Here is a 17,528-nt window from a genome sequence, read left to right on the forward strand (position 1 = left end):
CTAACTTTGCTGTATATCACGTATCTTTTGAAGTCCAGGTGGCTCAGAGGAAAATTAACATGGGTTCTTTTTCAGAATGCTTCTTGCAGGGATGGAACAAACACGATAGCAATTTTCAAATGTAAGAACTCCAAATTTAACAAGCTAAGATTTGAATTTGACTGTAATATACAGTGTACTTCTAGATATGGATGTGTATATTGCTTTGCCTGTTAACTCTCCGGCCTTAAAAAAGATATTGTCCTGTAGTATAAACCAGGTGTGTCTCTCCCGTCACCTGTTAAATCAGGTTTGCTATTGGATAGAATTGAAATAGATGCTTATTATTTGGCACCAAGCGTTGAGCAAAGTTTGTACAATGTAGCCTTAATCTGCTAAATTTCAGATTAGTTTCATTGTGAGAATATCAGCAAAAGCCAGTTAATATGTTGAGGTTTGATGACGTGGAACACAGGGAGAACAAGCTATTTGGAGCCAGAACTGCCTTGAAGGTACAAGACAGAGGGTGGTGGCGGCGGTTGCTTTTCAGACTGGAGGCCTGTGAGCCGCAGTGTGCCACAAGGATAGGTGCTGCTTTTGTCATTTATTTGAATATGAATATATGAGGTATGGTTAGTAAGATTGCAGATCATTGGTAGTGGACAGCAAAGATTACCTCAGAGTACAATGGGATCTTGATCAGATGGGCCAATTGGCTGAGGAGTGGTATATGGAGTTTAATTTAGATAAATGTGAAGTGCTGCATTTGGGAAAGGCAAATCAGGACAGGACTTATACACTTAATGGTAGGATCCTGGGGAGCGTTGCTGAACAAAGACCTTGGAGGGCATGTTCATAGTTCCTTGAAAGTGGAGTCACACATAGACGGGGTGGTGAAGAAGGTGTTTGGAATGCTTGCCTTTATTGTTCAGTGCTTTAAGTATAGGAGTTGGGAGGTCATCCTGGCTGTACAGGACATTGGTTCGGCCACTTTTGAAATATTGATACAATTTCGTCTCCCTGCTATAGGAAGGTTGTTGTGAAACTTGAAATGGTTCAGAAAGGATTTACAAGGACATTGCCAGACTTGGAGGATTTGAGCTATAGGGAGAGGCTGAATAGGCTGGGGCTATTTTTCCTGAAATGTTGGAGGCTGAAGGGTGAACATATTAGAGGTTAATAAAATTATGGGGGGCATGGATAGGGTAAATAGACCTTTTCCCTGGGGTGGGGTAGTCCAAAACTAGAGGGCATAGGTTTAAGGTGAGAGGGGAAAGATTTAAAAGGCACCTAAGGGGCAACTTTTTCATGCAGAGGTGTGTGTGTGTGTGTGTGTGTGTGAAAAACGAGCTTCCAGAGGAAATGATGGAGGCTAGTACAATTAGAACATTTTAACAGGCATCTGGATGGGTATATGAATGGGAAGGGTTTAGAGGGATGTGGCCCAAATGCAGGCAAATGGGACTAGATTAATCTAGGAATATCATGGACTAGTTGGACCGAAGCATCTGTTTCCATAATGTACAGCTCTAGGACTGGATAAGCTTCCAAACAACCAACAGACAGCAGTAAGCAAAATCTGAACTCTTCGGGGTTAAATATTTAGTGAGAACGTTGGATGTGATGTCAAAGATTAAAATTAGATTGAGGCTAATTAAAGTTTTGTGTTGACTAAACTATACTGACTGACTATAGAAGTTAGTGAAGCCAGTAATAGGAAGCCATTTGTTGAATCAATATACTTTCAGCAAGAGATAAGCTACATAAAATGGAAAAGTTATATAAAGGCCCTTCAATATTTCTGAATGAGTGCATATTTGTACATATATGTGTAAGTTCAACAAGATATTCATAGTCTGTATATTTTGAATGCTTAGTTTACCTTAGATATTTAGTTTATCAAGAGAATGAGCTAAAATACACCACACAAATTTCCTGTACTGATAGAAACTTTTATGGATTCCCATTAAGCAAAATTTTGAATCAAAAACTTATGAGGTTGTAACCTTTCAAAGCTTTGGCTATTTTAAGGAGTTCTTCAAAAGAAACTACACAAATATAATTTAACAGTTACTGAAGTGATAGCTAATTATTTTTAGCTATTGTGATTTGATACTTGTCTTATTTCATATAACACAAATGTGTTATATGGTCATGTAGTACAAAAGAATTAAATGAATTTTTATTTCAGCATCCGGTATCTAAATGTGTATACTAGATTCACAGGCATTTGTGTGCCTTGACTTAAGCTAAGCACTGGATTAGTGGTGCTGGAAGAGCACAGCAGTTCAGGCAGCATCCAACGAGCAGCGAAATCGACGTTTCGGGCAAAAGCCCTTCATCAGGAGTTCAGATGTATTTACTGTAACATACTTGTCTCAGCATGTAATTTGCAAGAGGCTTCAGTAAGATAGAGACTGAGACGTTTGTACATGTAAGTTACATACCATGACATAGTGATGACATCATGAACATAACTTTTAAATGTATATTACGTATCAACTGTGAGATATAACACAACATGCTCCTTTTTCCAAAGAAATCCCAAGCAGATATGTATCAAAGGCATGGGCAGACAGAATTGTAGAAGTGTTTGCAGGACAGGAGGAGGCCATTTAGCCCATTAAGTTTGCTCTAGCTCTTCAAATGAGTATCTGTACCTACCATATTACATGCTTTTTCCCCATAGCCTTGCACTTTATTACTATCAGAATAATCATCTAATACCCCCTTCAATGACTGACTGAATCGAAACTCATCCATCACACTTCCAGCCAGTGCATTCCAAAGTCTAGCCACTCACTGTATGAAAATATTTTTTTCTCAACTTATTTGCCTCTTTTGCAAATCATATCTGCACCTGTAAGAGTCTTTTATGAGCAGAAATAGTTTCTAGCTAACTACTCAATCCAACCCACTCATGCTTTTGAAAACCTCTATCAGATTTCCTTTTAGCCACCTTCTCTCCAAGGGGAGCAGTAACCTTCTTCCTTTTATTCTCATTTGGGATTTCTCATCCCTGGAACCATCCTTGGGCAGCACGGTGGCTCAGTGGTTAGCACTGCAGCCTTACAGTGCCAGGGACCTGGCGATTCCAGCCTTGGGTGACTACCTGTGTGTAGATTGCACATTCTCCCCGTGTCTGCGTGGGTTTCCTCCAGGTGCTCCGGTTTCCTCCCACAGTCCAAAGATGTGCAGGTCAGGTGGATTGGCCATACTAAGTTGCTGATAGTGTTAGGTGCATTAGTCAGAGAGAAATGGGTCTGGGTGGGTTACTCTTCGGAGGATTGATGTTGACTTGTTGGGCTGAAGGGCCTGTTTCAACACTGTAGGTAAACTAATCTAAAAATTCTTGTAAATTGTTTCTGTGCTCTCTAATGTGTTCGCATACATCCTATTTGGCACCCAGAACTGTACACAGTACTCCAGCTGAGGTCTAACAAGTGTGTTATACAAGTTCAACATTACCTCTTAGCTATTGTACTTTATGACCATATTAATAAAATCAAGATACTGTATGCTTTATTAATTGCTCTCTCAACCTTTCCTGTCACCTTCAATGATCTGTACACGTATAAACTGAGGTCTCTTTGCTCCTGCATCCCGTTTATAATTGTAACACCTATTTCTATAATGTCTTTCAATGCTCTTCCTACCAAAATGCACCACCTCCAGTTTCTCTGCATCTATCCCCACTTGCCACCTATCTGCCCACTCCACCAACTTGTTAATGTCCTTTTGAAGTTCTTTACTGTCCTCCTCGCAGTCTACAATTATTATAATTTCCATGTCATCTGCTAGCTTTGAAATTATCCCCTGCACATGAAAATAAAGATCATTAATATATATCATGAATAGGAAGGGTCCCTATACCAAACCCTGGGGAACTCCATTACAAACCTGAAAAATATGCATTGACTATGATTGTTTGTTTCCTATTACTCAGTTCTATAACTCTGTTGCTACTTTGTAATTGTCTATCTGCTTAACCTTTCAACCTTTCTTGAACTAAGCTGCAATGTATGTAATTTTCCATTCTTCTAACACTTTCATTGAGTCTAGGGAAGACTGAAAGTTTTTGGTCAATGCTCCTGCAATTTCCACTCTCACTTTCCTTCTAAATTTTTGGATACATCTCATCCAGTCCCAGTGCCTTGTCAACTTTACATGTCAATAGTCTATCCAAGACTACTTCCTTATCAATACTGAATCTGTCTAGTGGCAGTTTCCTTCTCTTTTATAAAGTTAGATGCAAAGTATTAATTTAACACTCAGCTGTGCCTCTTGCCTCTACATGTAAATCCCATTTTTCATCTATAATTAGCTGATCTCCATTTTAACCACACTTTTTTTTTTACTATTCACATATCTATAGAAGTCTTTGGAACATCCCTTTATGTTGACTACCCGTCTTTTCTCATAATTTCTCTTTGCTTCTTCACCTTCCCTCTGAGTTCTCCTCCTGGTTGTCAGTTGTATTTTCTGCCCGACACCTGTCAAAACCACAATCTTTCCTCTTTATTTTAATTTCTGTCTCCTTTGTCATCCAGGTGCTCTGGATTCATTGGTCCTGCTTTTCCCATTTGAGGGAATATACCTTGACTAGCCACCAACTCTCTGTCTTTGAGGGTAACACATTGTTCAGTTACTATTTTTCCTGCCAAGCTCTTGTTCCAGTCAAACCTAGCCAGCTGTATTCTTGTTCCATTGAAGTCAGCTCTCTGCCAATTGATTGTTCTTAATCTGGATTGATGCTTGTCATTCTCCACCATTATCCTGAACTTTACAATATAATGATCACCGTCTTCTAAATGTTCTCCTGTTGACACTTGATCCACTTGGCCCACCTCATTTCCAAGGATCAGGTCCAACTTGGCATTCGCCCTTGTTGGACTGGACATCTACTGCTGTAGGAATCTCTCCTGCACACAATCCAGGAACACTTGTCCCTCACTTCCCTAACTCTGCATGTATCGCCGTCATTTTAGGTAATGGATGTCCTCCGTTATAACCACTTTTATAACATTTGCGTATCTCTGTAATTAGTCTGTAGATTTGTTCCTCAACATTGTTACCACTGGTTGTTGTTCTGTAGACTGCACCTAGCAATGAAATTGTGCCCTTTTGTTCCTTAGCTCAAGCCAAAATGATTTAATCCTTGAGCCTTCTGCAACATCTCTTTCTCCAGTACTGCAATGTAGTTCTTAACCAATACTGTCATCCCACCCCCTTTCCTTTTCTCCATCAATTATGTATGTCTTCTACAAGGAATATTTAACATTCAATCTTGCTGTTTCTTGAACCGGATCTATTATCGCCACAACGTTTTACATCCACATGGCAGTCTGTATCTATATCTCCCCACTCTTGTTTACCATGTGTATTCACATATGTACATAATAATTCTGATTTAAATTGCTTTTTTTTTACTCTTACTCCATCTTGCTTTGTTAACTTAGCATCAAGAAAACACTAAGCTGTATCTCCAAGTATTTTGCACACTCTGGTATTTTCCCCTACAATTCTCTCTTGTTTCCCACACCGAGATTATTCAAAGTCCTCTCAATAGCACGAACAAAACTCAAAAGAACTCAGACCTAGTTCTGTTCAGGCCCAAACCATTCAGCTTGTACAGGTGGCAGTTGCCTCAGAGCCAGCCTCCTTGCTCTATCCTTCCAGCCACACATTCACCTGACTTATCCTATTATTCCTGTACTCTCTGGCAGTAACCTAAAGATTTCTGCATTTGAGATCCTGTTTGGTAATTTTCTACCTAGCTCCCTAAAGTCTGATTGCAGGATCATATCAGCTGAGCTGTTTTGCTTTTAACTGTTATATTTAACTTTTTTGTCTGTAATTAGTCCGAAGCCGCGTTTTTAATTTAGTAAATGAGAGGACTTTTGATTTGGTGGCTTTTGAACTGAAAGTAGAAAGGTAAGTCTGCCTCCTAGTTATTCAAGTAGGAGACCAGTGCTCACAAAACTTATTGTGGTTAGTTATCTGAAAGCTTTACAACCAAGGCCTCTCTGCTTTAGTGAAGATTCTTTTATAAATAGTACTGGGACTTGGCGTCCACACCATTACCATAATTGGTGATGTGATGTTCATGTTTGCTCCTATAACATTAATACTGCATGACTCAGGTCTCATTTTTGAAAACTTGATTAACTTTTTTATTATTGCACTGGCATCTCCATACATATGCTACAGTCACAGGCACTTCTGTGTCTGAAGTCAGCTAAGCAATTTGGATGTACTGTAGCATGCTTCCCTCAGTGTATCATGCTGTAAGACTATTCAGTAAGATGGAGACTAAGACAAGATTCAGTGATGACATCATTAACATTATCCCTTAAAGATCTATCACATATCTTCTGAAAGACATAAGTTGCTGTAGTTAGAGTCGTGTTTGATCTTTTAGCCTGTTGAGATTTCATTAAGTAATTGCATCATAATTATTTTCCTTTCTGAAACATGACCTACAAGGTAGAGCTTGTAAATGTAATGAAGCTGTTGGTATAAATCATTTGCATCATGTTTTTGCTAATTTTTCTGTTAAGATTATCCAAAATCTCTGAACTGCTATAAGGTTAGGATTTATATTGGCAATGTAAGAATATCCGTTGTGATGGGTATAATTTTAATTTTAGTCTTAGTCTTCATTTCTTGAGTACCCCAGAGGCCGTTGGAAAGCACAAGTAGAAATGCTGGGAGGGAATAGAATAAAAGACCTATGCCAGACCAAACCAATAACTGTTGCTTTATTTAAGGCATGAAAGTTGACCATGGACCTCGTTATCAATTGAGAAAACGTACAGCATTTAGTACTAAGACTTGGAAGATGGAAGAAACACAGGGGTTAAATCACAACAAAAATTTCATTCTATCTGAAAGATTCCTGCTTTTTTACAAGGTGTGAATTTATTTGAATGTGTACATCTTCATTAAAATAGGAATATCATACACTTGTAACTAAATCACATGTTTGTAAGGAGCTCAGTTTTTTAGTATGTTAAACTTGCTGTTACTGTGACCTGTTTCATCGCCTAAGTCAACCTTACATAATCTACTCCTGTGTAGTAGTGTTCCATGTGATTAGTAAATTAGTGTAGAATATTCCAAATAAATGTCTTCCTTAACTACAGATTTTTGTTATGCCCCTTTAATGTGAATATCTTTAGATTGAAACTAAACATATTATGATCTTTGTTTTTGAGTCTAAGTCAACTTGAGAAACTAAGACTTTCATTATTAGTGTGCTATTTTGCTTATGTTTGACTGTTTGGTGAGTGCCTGCAAAAGTGATGTTAGCTTCACAATCTTGTGGCAATATGTGTAATTAGGGGAAGAGGAGGCAATGATTTAATCCCGATTGTCCACAATCCGAAATGAATGCTGACATTAAGAGTTTGACATAGAGTAGGGTTTTTGTGGCACAGAGTGGTAACATCCCTACCTGGGGCCTGGGTTTAAGTCCCACCTGCTCCAGAGGTGTGGAATAACAGCTGTACATGGGCTGATTAAAATTAAGTGTGTAGGGGACAGTTGGTTTTCTGATAAATGAGGGAATACTACATATGTTTAGGTCTTAAACAAATAATCCAACTAGAAATTTCTTGCAACAAAACCAAAGTAGCAAAGTACAGTAGTAGTTTGAATGAAAAGCCAAAACCTTAATATCTGAATATGAGATCCATATCTGACGATCTGACCAATTAAACATAAAAAGGAATGGGACAGATTTCACTATTGTCACCTTCATTACTGATCTGGGTTATTAAGCATGGTAAGAAAAAGAAGCATAAACAAATGAATATATGCATCAAGATAAGCATTTTTAAAATGTACTCATCAATTTTCTTAACATAAAATTTTCTCTTCTCCTTTTCTCCTTCACCTTTTGACATTGTACTCGGTTTAGATCTGACTAAGTTGTCATTCTTGCTCCTATGCATTCCTGAAATTTATCAGGTCTGTTTCTAATCTAAGATATTCCCTCCACTCCTGCAGCAAATGCTCAAGTAATAGAGATTTTGTTGCTCTTTGGGAAAGAATATGCCTTTGATATGTGTTGTAATGCTAGACAACTTGACTAATTTTCTATTTGCAATCTAGTAATTTAGGATGTACTGTCTGGAAGTAAATTTCTGTATGTTGTTCCCTGACTAGCTGTTCCCAGTCATGTGTGGACGAAGCAATAGTGTTCCTTCAACCCATGAACCAGGGTACTGGGTCATCCTCCTCCAAATGTTGCTCTCCTCCCCTGTTGAATCCATCCAATCCACATGTTGTCCATTGCTAATTCCTGGATCAAAATGCAAAATATTGAGTCAGGGAATGCGTACCACAAGTTACAGCATAGAAGCTTTAGTCACCTGACAGCACTGATTTGTTAACAATAATGTAAGTAATTACATAAGAATTAGTAGCAGGAGTAGGCAATTCAGCCTGTCAAGCCTGTTCTAGTTAATATGACCATGGTTGATTTCTTGGCCTCAACTCCACTTTGCTATCCAGTTCCCTTAAACCCATTACCACATATAACTCTGTCTAGCTCTTCCTTCAATTTATTCAGTGTCCTGTCATCTACCACAGAGTTGGTGAATTCCACAGGTTCACTTTCAGAGAAGGAACTCCTTCTCATCTCGGTTTTAAATCTAGATTGCCATATAAGAGGAAACATCCTCTTTACATCTATTTTGTCAATTCCCTTTAGCATCTTTTATGCACTTCAATTACATCTTCTCTCTTTCTTCTAAACTCTATTGAGTATACGCATTAACTTCAAAATGTAGTTGCATCCTTCAATTAAGGGGACCAAAACTATACCCAATATTCTATATGCAGTTTCACCAATACCTTGTACAATTGCAACAACATTTCCTTCCTTTTATGCTCTGAATACAATTTTGCAGTAAATGCCAAAATTCCACTCTCCTTCCTTATTACCTGCATACTAATTTGGATTTAATATATTTCATTCGCCTCACCAGTATTCATTCTTGCTGTAAATTTGGGTTGCATATTCCTCATTGAAAATTTCAGCTGAACTCAAATACCAATTCAATAAATACCTATTGAATTATCTATTGAAATTTAGGTCAAATTCTTCCCTATTCTCTGTTCTCTTACCATTTCCAGCTCCAAGGCGAACTCCTCCAAGAAAATCATTGCTGGATAAGGGTTCTCTATCCCAGATGGTCAGCTCCAGGCAAACGTGCTGCAAGTCCTCAAGCTTTATTCCAGTGTATACAAAGGTGTGGTTATAGTGAGGATTCAATGTCTTCTTCACTACAGGGGTTTTCCGTTTAGATATCTTGGTTCTGAATGGTAGCAGATACCTAAAACATGCAGGAATTGAGATTGTCTTTAGTTATAATCTAGCAACATTCTCTCAGGAAAAATATTATCGATCTTCCTTACCTTTAAGTCCAAAGAGAACAATGTTGATAAAACAGAAATGCCATTTATAATGCAATCTGATGTACATGTGACTCCAGACCAACAGTACTATGGTTGATTCTTCACAGCCCTCTTAAATGGCACAGCAAGCCATATAGTTAGTCAAACTGCTAAAATGTTTTGGAAAAGGAATGAAACCAGATAGATAACCTTGTCAATGACCTGGATATCACAAATTATCATGGTAAATGTAACCCAGTCAACCCTGCAAAGTCCTCCTTACCAATGTTTGGGAACTAGTGCCCAAATTGGGAGAGGTTGTCTCACAGACTAGTCAAGCAACATGCCTGACAGAATTGTATTCACAGAATGAAATGTTACAGACAATATTCCAGTCACCAGCACCACCATACTAGGAAATATCCTGTCCCACCGGCAAGACAGACCCTGCAGAGGTGGTGGCACAGTGTTATACAGGTGGGAGGGAGTTGCCATGGCAGTCCTCAATATTGACTCTGGATGCCATGAAGTACCATGCCAAGCACACTCAAGGAAACTTCCTGGTGATTACTCTGTATTGTACTCCCTCAGCTGCTGAAACAATACTTCTCCCATTGAACACCATTTGGAAGAAGCACTGAGGGTTGCAAGGGTGCAGGGCATAGTCTGGTGGAGGAGGTTCAATGTTCCTGGCAAATGAAGAGGGACCTGATTGAGAAAATATGAGATTATCTTCACCAATCTGCCAGCCATTAATGCACCAGGCTTCTCCATTCTTTTATGTAGCACGATCACAGGCTAAATGGGAGAAACATCCATGAAGTGCTGTGGACAAATCAGCAGCATTGGAATTATACTTGAACACAATCTGCAACCTCGTGACTCAGTATATCCCCACTCTATGATTACAATCAAGTCAGGGATCATCCTGGTTCAATGAGAATGATGGAGACCATCCCTAAAAATGCGGTGTCATTCCATTGAAGCTGCAAGATATGACTTGCTTGTCAAACAGCATAAGCAGCAACGATAGTCAGAACCAAGTGATTCCACAAGCACAGGATAAATCTCAGCCCTGCCTCACCCAGTCATGAATGATGGTGGACAACTGCATAACTCACTAGAGGAGGAGCAGGCACCTCCACATATAGCCCCATCCTCAATGAGGGGACAACAATGCACATTAATGCAAAAGATAAGGCTGAAGCATTCACAACAATCTTCAGCCAAATCAGTTCACTCCACATGCTACCAAGAATTGGCTGGAGGCACTGGCTACTGTAAAGGTTATGGGCTCTGACAGAATTACAGCAGTAGTACTGAAGACTTATGCTCCAGAACTTGCCATGTCCCCACTGAGCTGTTTGAGTATGGTTATAACACTGGCATCTACCTGAATGTGAAAAGTTCCCCAGATATGTCGTCTACACAAAAAGGAGGACAAATCCAACCTAGTCAGTTACTGCCCCATCAGTCGACTCTTGATATCAGTAAATGGATGGAAGGTGTCATCAATGGTGCTATCAAGTAGCATCTCTCTGTCAAAACTATTTTGCTGAGCAAAGCAGGAGGCAAAAAGGGGATATGAGAGGTTTGCAGAAAGGATTAAAGGATAGTCCAAAGAGATTCTTTAAGTACACGAAGAGCAGAAGGAGCAACTCGGTATAAAATAGCCCCCCCGACCTCCCCTTTAAAGCTCAATGAGATCATCTACGTGTGGAACCACAGGATTTGGGAGAAATACTAAACAAATATTTTGCATCAGTTTTTATTCTGGAGAAAGGAAGGGAGGCAAGGGAACTCGGGGAAATTATTATTGCTGTCTTAAACATTAGAGGGAAGGTGCAAGAGATCTTCAAACACAAAGGTGGATACATTTCTGAGTGTATCCAGGACACTGTAGAAAGTTAGGGAAGAAATTGTCACTAGCAGAGAGATGTATATCATCTATAACCATGGGTGAGGTGCCAGAGAACTGGAGGATGACTAATGTTGTATCTTTATTTAAGTAAGGAAAAGCCTGGGAACTACAGACTGGTGAGTCTGATGTTAGTGGTGAGTGGGTTGTTGGAGGGGATTCTGAGTGATAGATTTATGTGCATTTGGAGAGGCAAGGACTGTTTAGGGATAGTCAGCATGGCATTGTGGAAGGGAAATAGTGTTTTGCTAATTTGATTGAGTTTTCTTTGAAGACGTATTGAAAAAGATTGAGGGCAGAGCATTAGATATTGTCTACATGAATTTTAGTAAAGCCTTTGACCAGGTTCTGCATGGTAGACTGATTTGTAAAATTAGTCCACATGGGATTCAGGGAGAGATTGCCAATTGGTTACAAAATCAGCTTAATAGTAGGAGACAGAGGGTGGTGGTAGAGGGACATAGATAGGTGTGTGGCATCAGGGAACCTAAGCAAAACTAGTCAATGGGAATCAGAGAGGAAAACTCTCCACTGAGTCGACATATTTGGATTAAAGCAAGATGATTGTGGTTATTGGAAGTCAGTATCTCAGCTGCAGGACATCTGTGAGTGTGTTACTCAGGGTAATGAGGTGTATATGGTATCAAGGAGCCTTAGCAAAACTGAAGTCAATGGGAATCAGATAACTTCTCTGTTGTTTGGCAGTCATATTGAAGACCAAGTTATGGGTGTTCAAGAGCAGTCATCTCAGTTCAGGACATCTCTAAGATTTCATCAATAGTGGCCTTGGCTCAAACAACATCACTGCTTCATCTCTACATCGCCCACATCATAAGGTCAGAAGTGAGGACGTTCACTGATGATTGCACCACTCATATCTCAGATACTGAAACAGTCTATGGCCAAATGCAGCAAGAGCCAGGGTGACAAGTTAGATTTGTGCCACATAAGTAGCAGGCAATGACTATCCCCAACGAGAGAAATGAAATTACCCCTTGACATTCAGTTGCATTACTATTGCCAAATCCCCCATTATTAATATGCTGGGCCAGAAACTGAACAAGATTCACCACAGTATTTACGTGGCTAAAGTAAGGACAGCAGATGCTGGAGTCGAGAGTGTGGTGCTGGAAAAGCACAGCAGGTCAGGCAGCATCCAAGGAGCAGGAGAATCGACATTTCGTCAAAAGCCCTTCATCAGAAAAATAAATGCAGGTCAGATGTTAGGAATCCTGCAGTGAGCAACTCACCGCTTGACTCCTCAAAAGTGTTCCACCATCAACAAGTCAGGAACGTGACTGAATGCTTCTCACTTACCTAGAGGATTATAGTTCCAACAACACTCAACAAGTTTGTCATCACCCAGAACAAAGCAACCTACTTGATTGGTACCATATCGTCAAATGTTCCCTCCCTCCCCTTCTGATGCTCAGTAGCAGGAGTGTGTACTATTTATACGATGCACTTCAGAAATTCATCAAGGCTTCTTGGCACCTTTCAAACCCATGAACACTGCCATCTGGAAGGTCAAAGGCAACATCATTACCTGCAAGTTACCCTCCAAGCCATGGGCTTTGGCATGCATGCAGCTGTTTCAAATGAGACCAGCCAACTCTCTGTTCAACAAACTTGCAGGTCTAGGACTAGTTGAATGGTGATGGCTGGATTATACAAGATTGTTTCTTAAGACAATTGCACAAGGTATTCAGCTTGTAAGTGACATTTAGGAGATCACAACAGGGTACCAAGAACTAGAAGCTCCAGAGATGTAACAGACAATAGCTCCATCCAAAATCAAAAATATTCTAAAGGGATTATGGATGTCAGAGGCCAGTTAAAGCCTATTGAAGAGCAAGGGAAAATGCTCCAAGAGTTCTTGCAAACATTTCTCTAGGTTTCTTCAACCTGCAGACTCCAAACTAAAATAATTCTGCATTTAACTGTATGCATAAAATGCTCTAGGCCATAGTAGAAGCAAAATCAATATAATTTTTAACCTTTTGTGGGTGATGCTGATAAAGTCAGCAATTGTTGCTCATCCCTGATTGCCCTTGAGAAAGTGATAGTGAGCCACCTCTTGAACAGCTGCAGTCTACTGGCATTGGTACAGCCACCTTGCTGTTAGGATGGGAATTCCAAGATTTTGACCAAATGACAGTAAAGAAACTGAGATACGGTTTCAAGTCAGCATGATATTTGGATAGAAGAGAAACTTATGGGTGGTCATGTTCCCGCGCATCTGCTACCATCTGGGTGGTTAAGGTGTGAAAGAAGCCTTGGGGAGATGCTATGATGCATCTTTTAGATGGTGTACACTGTAGCCACTGTATATTGATGATTGAGGGAATGAACATAGTGGATGGGGTGCCAAATAAACTGGCCACTTTGAACCAAAGGGTGTCAAGCTTCTTGAATATGATTGGAATTCTCCATGTTCAGGCATTCCATCCCCTTTGTGTCATCTAGCTGGCTGATAGGCTATGGTGAGTTAGCAAGATATTCACTATAGAATTCTCAACTTCTGACCTGCTCTTATGTCCACAGTATTTTAAAGGCTGCAGTAATAGCAGTATTAATGGGGCAGAACTCAACAGACAGAATCGCATTTGAGCGATCACCTGCAATAATATCACAACAGTCATTTCAAGGCACAAACCTATCAAAAAAAAACGGCAAGTAAATCCAGGGCCATAATTTGTGATGCTATTTACAAATAGGAGCCTTTTTCTCTTTCTAGAAATTTTCCATGTTCTGCCTCATATTTCAGTCAGTCATTCTCCTGCTCACAAATGTTCAGAGGATATGAAGAGATCCACCTTATTAAAACATGAATATTTAGCTTAGTTACAGTAAATTGTTCAGAGACACATTGCTGACTATTACCCTTTGACAAAAGTGTCTGACGTCCCTCCAACTTTCATCGGTGTAAGGTTCTTGGCTTCCTTAATCCACACATGTAGTTCCCCACTCTCTGCTGGCCTTGCAGTTTTCTTTCCTGTTAGAGATAATAGCAGTTACAACACTTGGCTTTAGGTTGCATATTGATTAGTATGATCACATTAGGCACAGTAAGGTAGTTGGAAGTTATTTAATTCTTACCCATAATGATTCTTATGGCTAATACTCAGCTGCATTCAAAAGGATAACACTGTTCATGGAATGCTTTAGTGACACAGTTATTAACTGAAAACAGGGCATTCCTTTGTTTGTAATTTGTTGTGTGTAGAAACAGTAGACTGGCTAATAATCATCCACACAAAGTAGGCATCATTGGCAAGGCAAATAGGAGTTAGCCACCTGCCCACTTTACTGGATTGCCTTGATGCTTGGCACGAATCATGTCATCTTGTCTCAAAATATTACAGAAATCAAAGAAGTATATTTACAATTCTTAAGTTTCTGTCTTTGGATGACATGTGACCAATTAAATCATAAATAACATGTCTAGATAAAAATGTGTCTGTGTGCAACTAGGTCTTGCCTACTGGAAAGATAGAGTCTTGGGTATTAACTGTTTTGTTCACAATTAGATTGCACCGCAGGCATGGAAACCACTAGTGTGGTGAATTAATTAGATGTAAATTAGCAAACAACAGTTGTTGTAATCTTACCTTTAGTTTTGTCTGCAGCAACATTTTTGGCATTTGGAATATATTTTATTGAAAGTACCATTTCCCCTTTATATGGAGGGATAACACCAGTCTCTGCATTTGCCTGAAACATCAAAAAGGAGTTAACTAAACTTTCAAACTGTATATTAGTTTATATGATGATGAGGAAATTTTGGGAATATATGCAACGACTCTCAGGTCATGGGTAATAACTTGGGCTCTCTGCCTTTATTTGTTGCTTGTGCTCAGTGCAAAAGTAAAATTTCTATAGGTGATTTCCACTCTATAAACTGACATGATGCACAAAATACATAGAATGGTTAGGACACAGCATGCATTTAATCATTTTCTTTTGGTCTGTCCAATTTGAGATTAATTCTGTCATTCCAGTCAGTCCCCAAATCAACAGGTAAGAAAATAAAATTGTCACACAAATGGAGCTGTTACATGAATGCTGAGAGACATGAAGTCAGAATGAAAATTGCTCAGTTGTAGAATAAGAAAAATAATAAATTACTTAATTTCTGACCAATACTTTAAAACCATTTCAAACTGTCCAAATCTTTTCATTCTTGGTACAGCGATAGCTTCCCTAACTTTGATCATTGTTGCCAGTAATTAACAAGTTCACAAGAAGCTATTTTGCATATCCTTCTATTGTTTGGTTTGTATGGTGAGAAAGTCCTGAACCAGATTGAGCAATTCTGTGATTATGATTCATTTTTTAATTCATACTGGTGTAAAAAGATTAAGAAACTTTGCTATTAATCAAACAGTTCACTAACAATAGCTTGCAAAGTTTTGCAGCAATAACCTATTTGAATAAACCATTAATATCCAGGTAATTAGACCACTACATGGCAAATTGACCTAGATTTGGAAAATCTGCAAAGCTGGCTACATCTATTCCTTATCCTGTGTTGTTCATAAAGATTACCCCATTGGGTAGAAGTTTTTTCCAACACTGCCCCATCCCATCCGAGACTTTGTAGGCATATTCAGAGGAGACTTTGAGTCCTCCAAGCAGAAAGGGTCACCTTCCCAGACTTGCATCAAATCTGACCTTTGTGTAAACATCGACAGACCTTTCTCATCCCAACATTGCTCAAATTTTACCAGCAATCTGGGAAACTGGTCAGCAACATCTATTGCTTTGGAACATGGGCAGCTCACTGTCCTTTCTATCAACTATTAATGGGAGATAATAATGTAGTTCTAATGTCACTGGACTAATCCAGAACACCAGACTTGTACTCTGAGGTTAAGGATTTGAATCCCATCATGGCAGATATTTGTTGAATTAAAATTTCACTATCAGGGATAACAAAATTAGTTTGATGGTGACCACACAACCATTGTTGATCATTGTTAAAAACTCATTTGGTTCACTAATGACACTTAAATCCTTTAGGGAAGGAAATCTGCCCTCCTTATCTGATCTGGCCTACATATAATTCCAGATTTGCAGCAATGTGGGTTACTCTTTTGGGCAATTTAGGGATAGAACATAGAACATAGAACAATACAGCACAGAACAGGCCCTTCGGCCCACGATGTTGTGCCGAACTTCTATCCTAGATTAAGCACCCATCCATGTACCTATCCAAATGCCGCTTAAAGGTCGCCAATGAATCTGACTCTACCACTCCCTCGGGCAGCGCATTCCATGCCCCCACAATAGGGATAGGCAATAAATACTGGCCCAGCCAATAGTGGTAACATCCCATGAATATACAAAATTCCAGCTGGTGAGCTCCAAACCGCTCACCAACCTCTGGCTCTCTCCATGGATCTAGCAATGATCTTTATCGAAGGTCAGAGTGTAGAACCAACAGTGGCCACTATTCCTGGTGATGCTGCTGGTAATGGAGAGCTGTCAGCCTCAGATTAGCCAGTAGCTATCCCACAAGTGAGATTTCCATTCTGCACAAGGCCTAGTTCACCAGGAGGGCCAGCACTGCTTAGCAAGGTGCCTGATTGTCATAAAGTTCCATAAAAACTCCTGAAAATGATTTACAGCTGTTCCCCCCAATTTACTCTCAAGTGAAAGGGAGTCCTGCCTCAAACATTAAATTCCCTTTTTTTTTAGCAACAGGGCAAAAATACCCTGTTGCTGCTTGTAGCAACAGTGATAGGCCATCTCCGATATCTCAGCAGTGTGAGGTAGAGCGAATGGTGGAATCAGGCCAGAGAGGAACCATATGGGCAGGATAGGCAGCTACTGAAGAGGGTTTAGAACAATCACACGAGAAAACTCGCTCAGCCTGTTGGAGAGAAACCCTTCATGAAACCCAACAAAAAATGACATGTAGCCAGCCAAAGGACCGTTATGGTTTTAAACACCTCCATTAAGTTTTCACCCTTCACCTTCTCTCTTTTAAGAAGAGCTTTAATTTCTCCACATCACTGTAATTTTTCAATCCTGGGACTCTTCCAATAAATCTACTCTCTCGCCAAAGCCTTCTTGTTCTTCTAAAAGTACATCGAAGGGTTCAGGAATTATAGTTATGTGGATAATTTGAAGTTCTTCTTAAAGCAGCAAAGGGCAAGATAAATTTAATGGAGGTGTCTACAATCATGAACTGTGTGGATAATCTCAGTAAAATGTGGATGAATTC

At 39.5% G+C, this 17,528-nt stretch overlaps 1 protein-coding gene across 3 annotated transcripts in view; it reads right to left on the minus strand.

Moving 5' to 3' along the window:
* Positions 1-6,128: 6,128 nt before the first annotated feature.
* sytl4 (synaptotagmin-like 4) overlaps positions 6,129-17,528 on the minus strand; it is an 82,447-nt gene continuing 71,047 nt past the window's right edge. For all 3 annotated transcript variants that reach the window (XM_072594958.1, XM_072594961.1, XM_072594960.1), the window contains exons 15-18: positions 14,911-15,013; positions 14,183-14,294; positions 9,112-9,320; positions 6,129-8,284 (exon numbers count right to left, since the gene is read on the minus strand). In XM_072594958.1, coding sequence (XP_072451059.1) covers positions 8,145-8,284; positions 9,112-9,320; positions 14,183-14,294; positions 14,911-15,013 — 564 coding nt within the window. In that variant the 3' untranslated portion in view covers positions 6,129-8,144. The remainder of the gene's footprint in view (positions 8,285-9,111; positions 9,321-14,182; positions 14,295-14,910; positions 15,014-17,528) is intronic.

The sequence above is a fragment of the Chiloscyllium punctatum genome, chromosome 25 (assembly GCF_047496795.1).
Source record: "Chiloscyllium punctatum isolate Juve2018m chromosome 25, sChiPun1.3, whole genome shotgun sequence".
Classification (NCBI taxonomy): domain Eukaryota; kingdom Metazoa; phylum Chordata; class Chondrichthyes; order Orectolobiformes; family Hemiscylliidae; genus Chiloscyllium; species Chiloscyllium punctatum.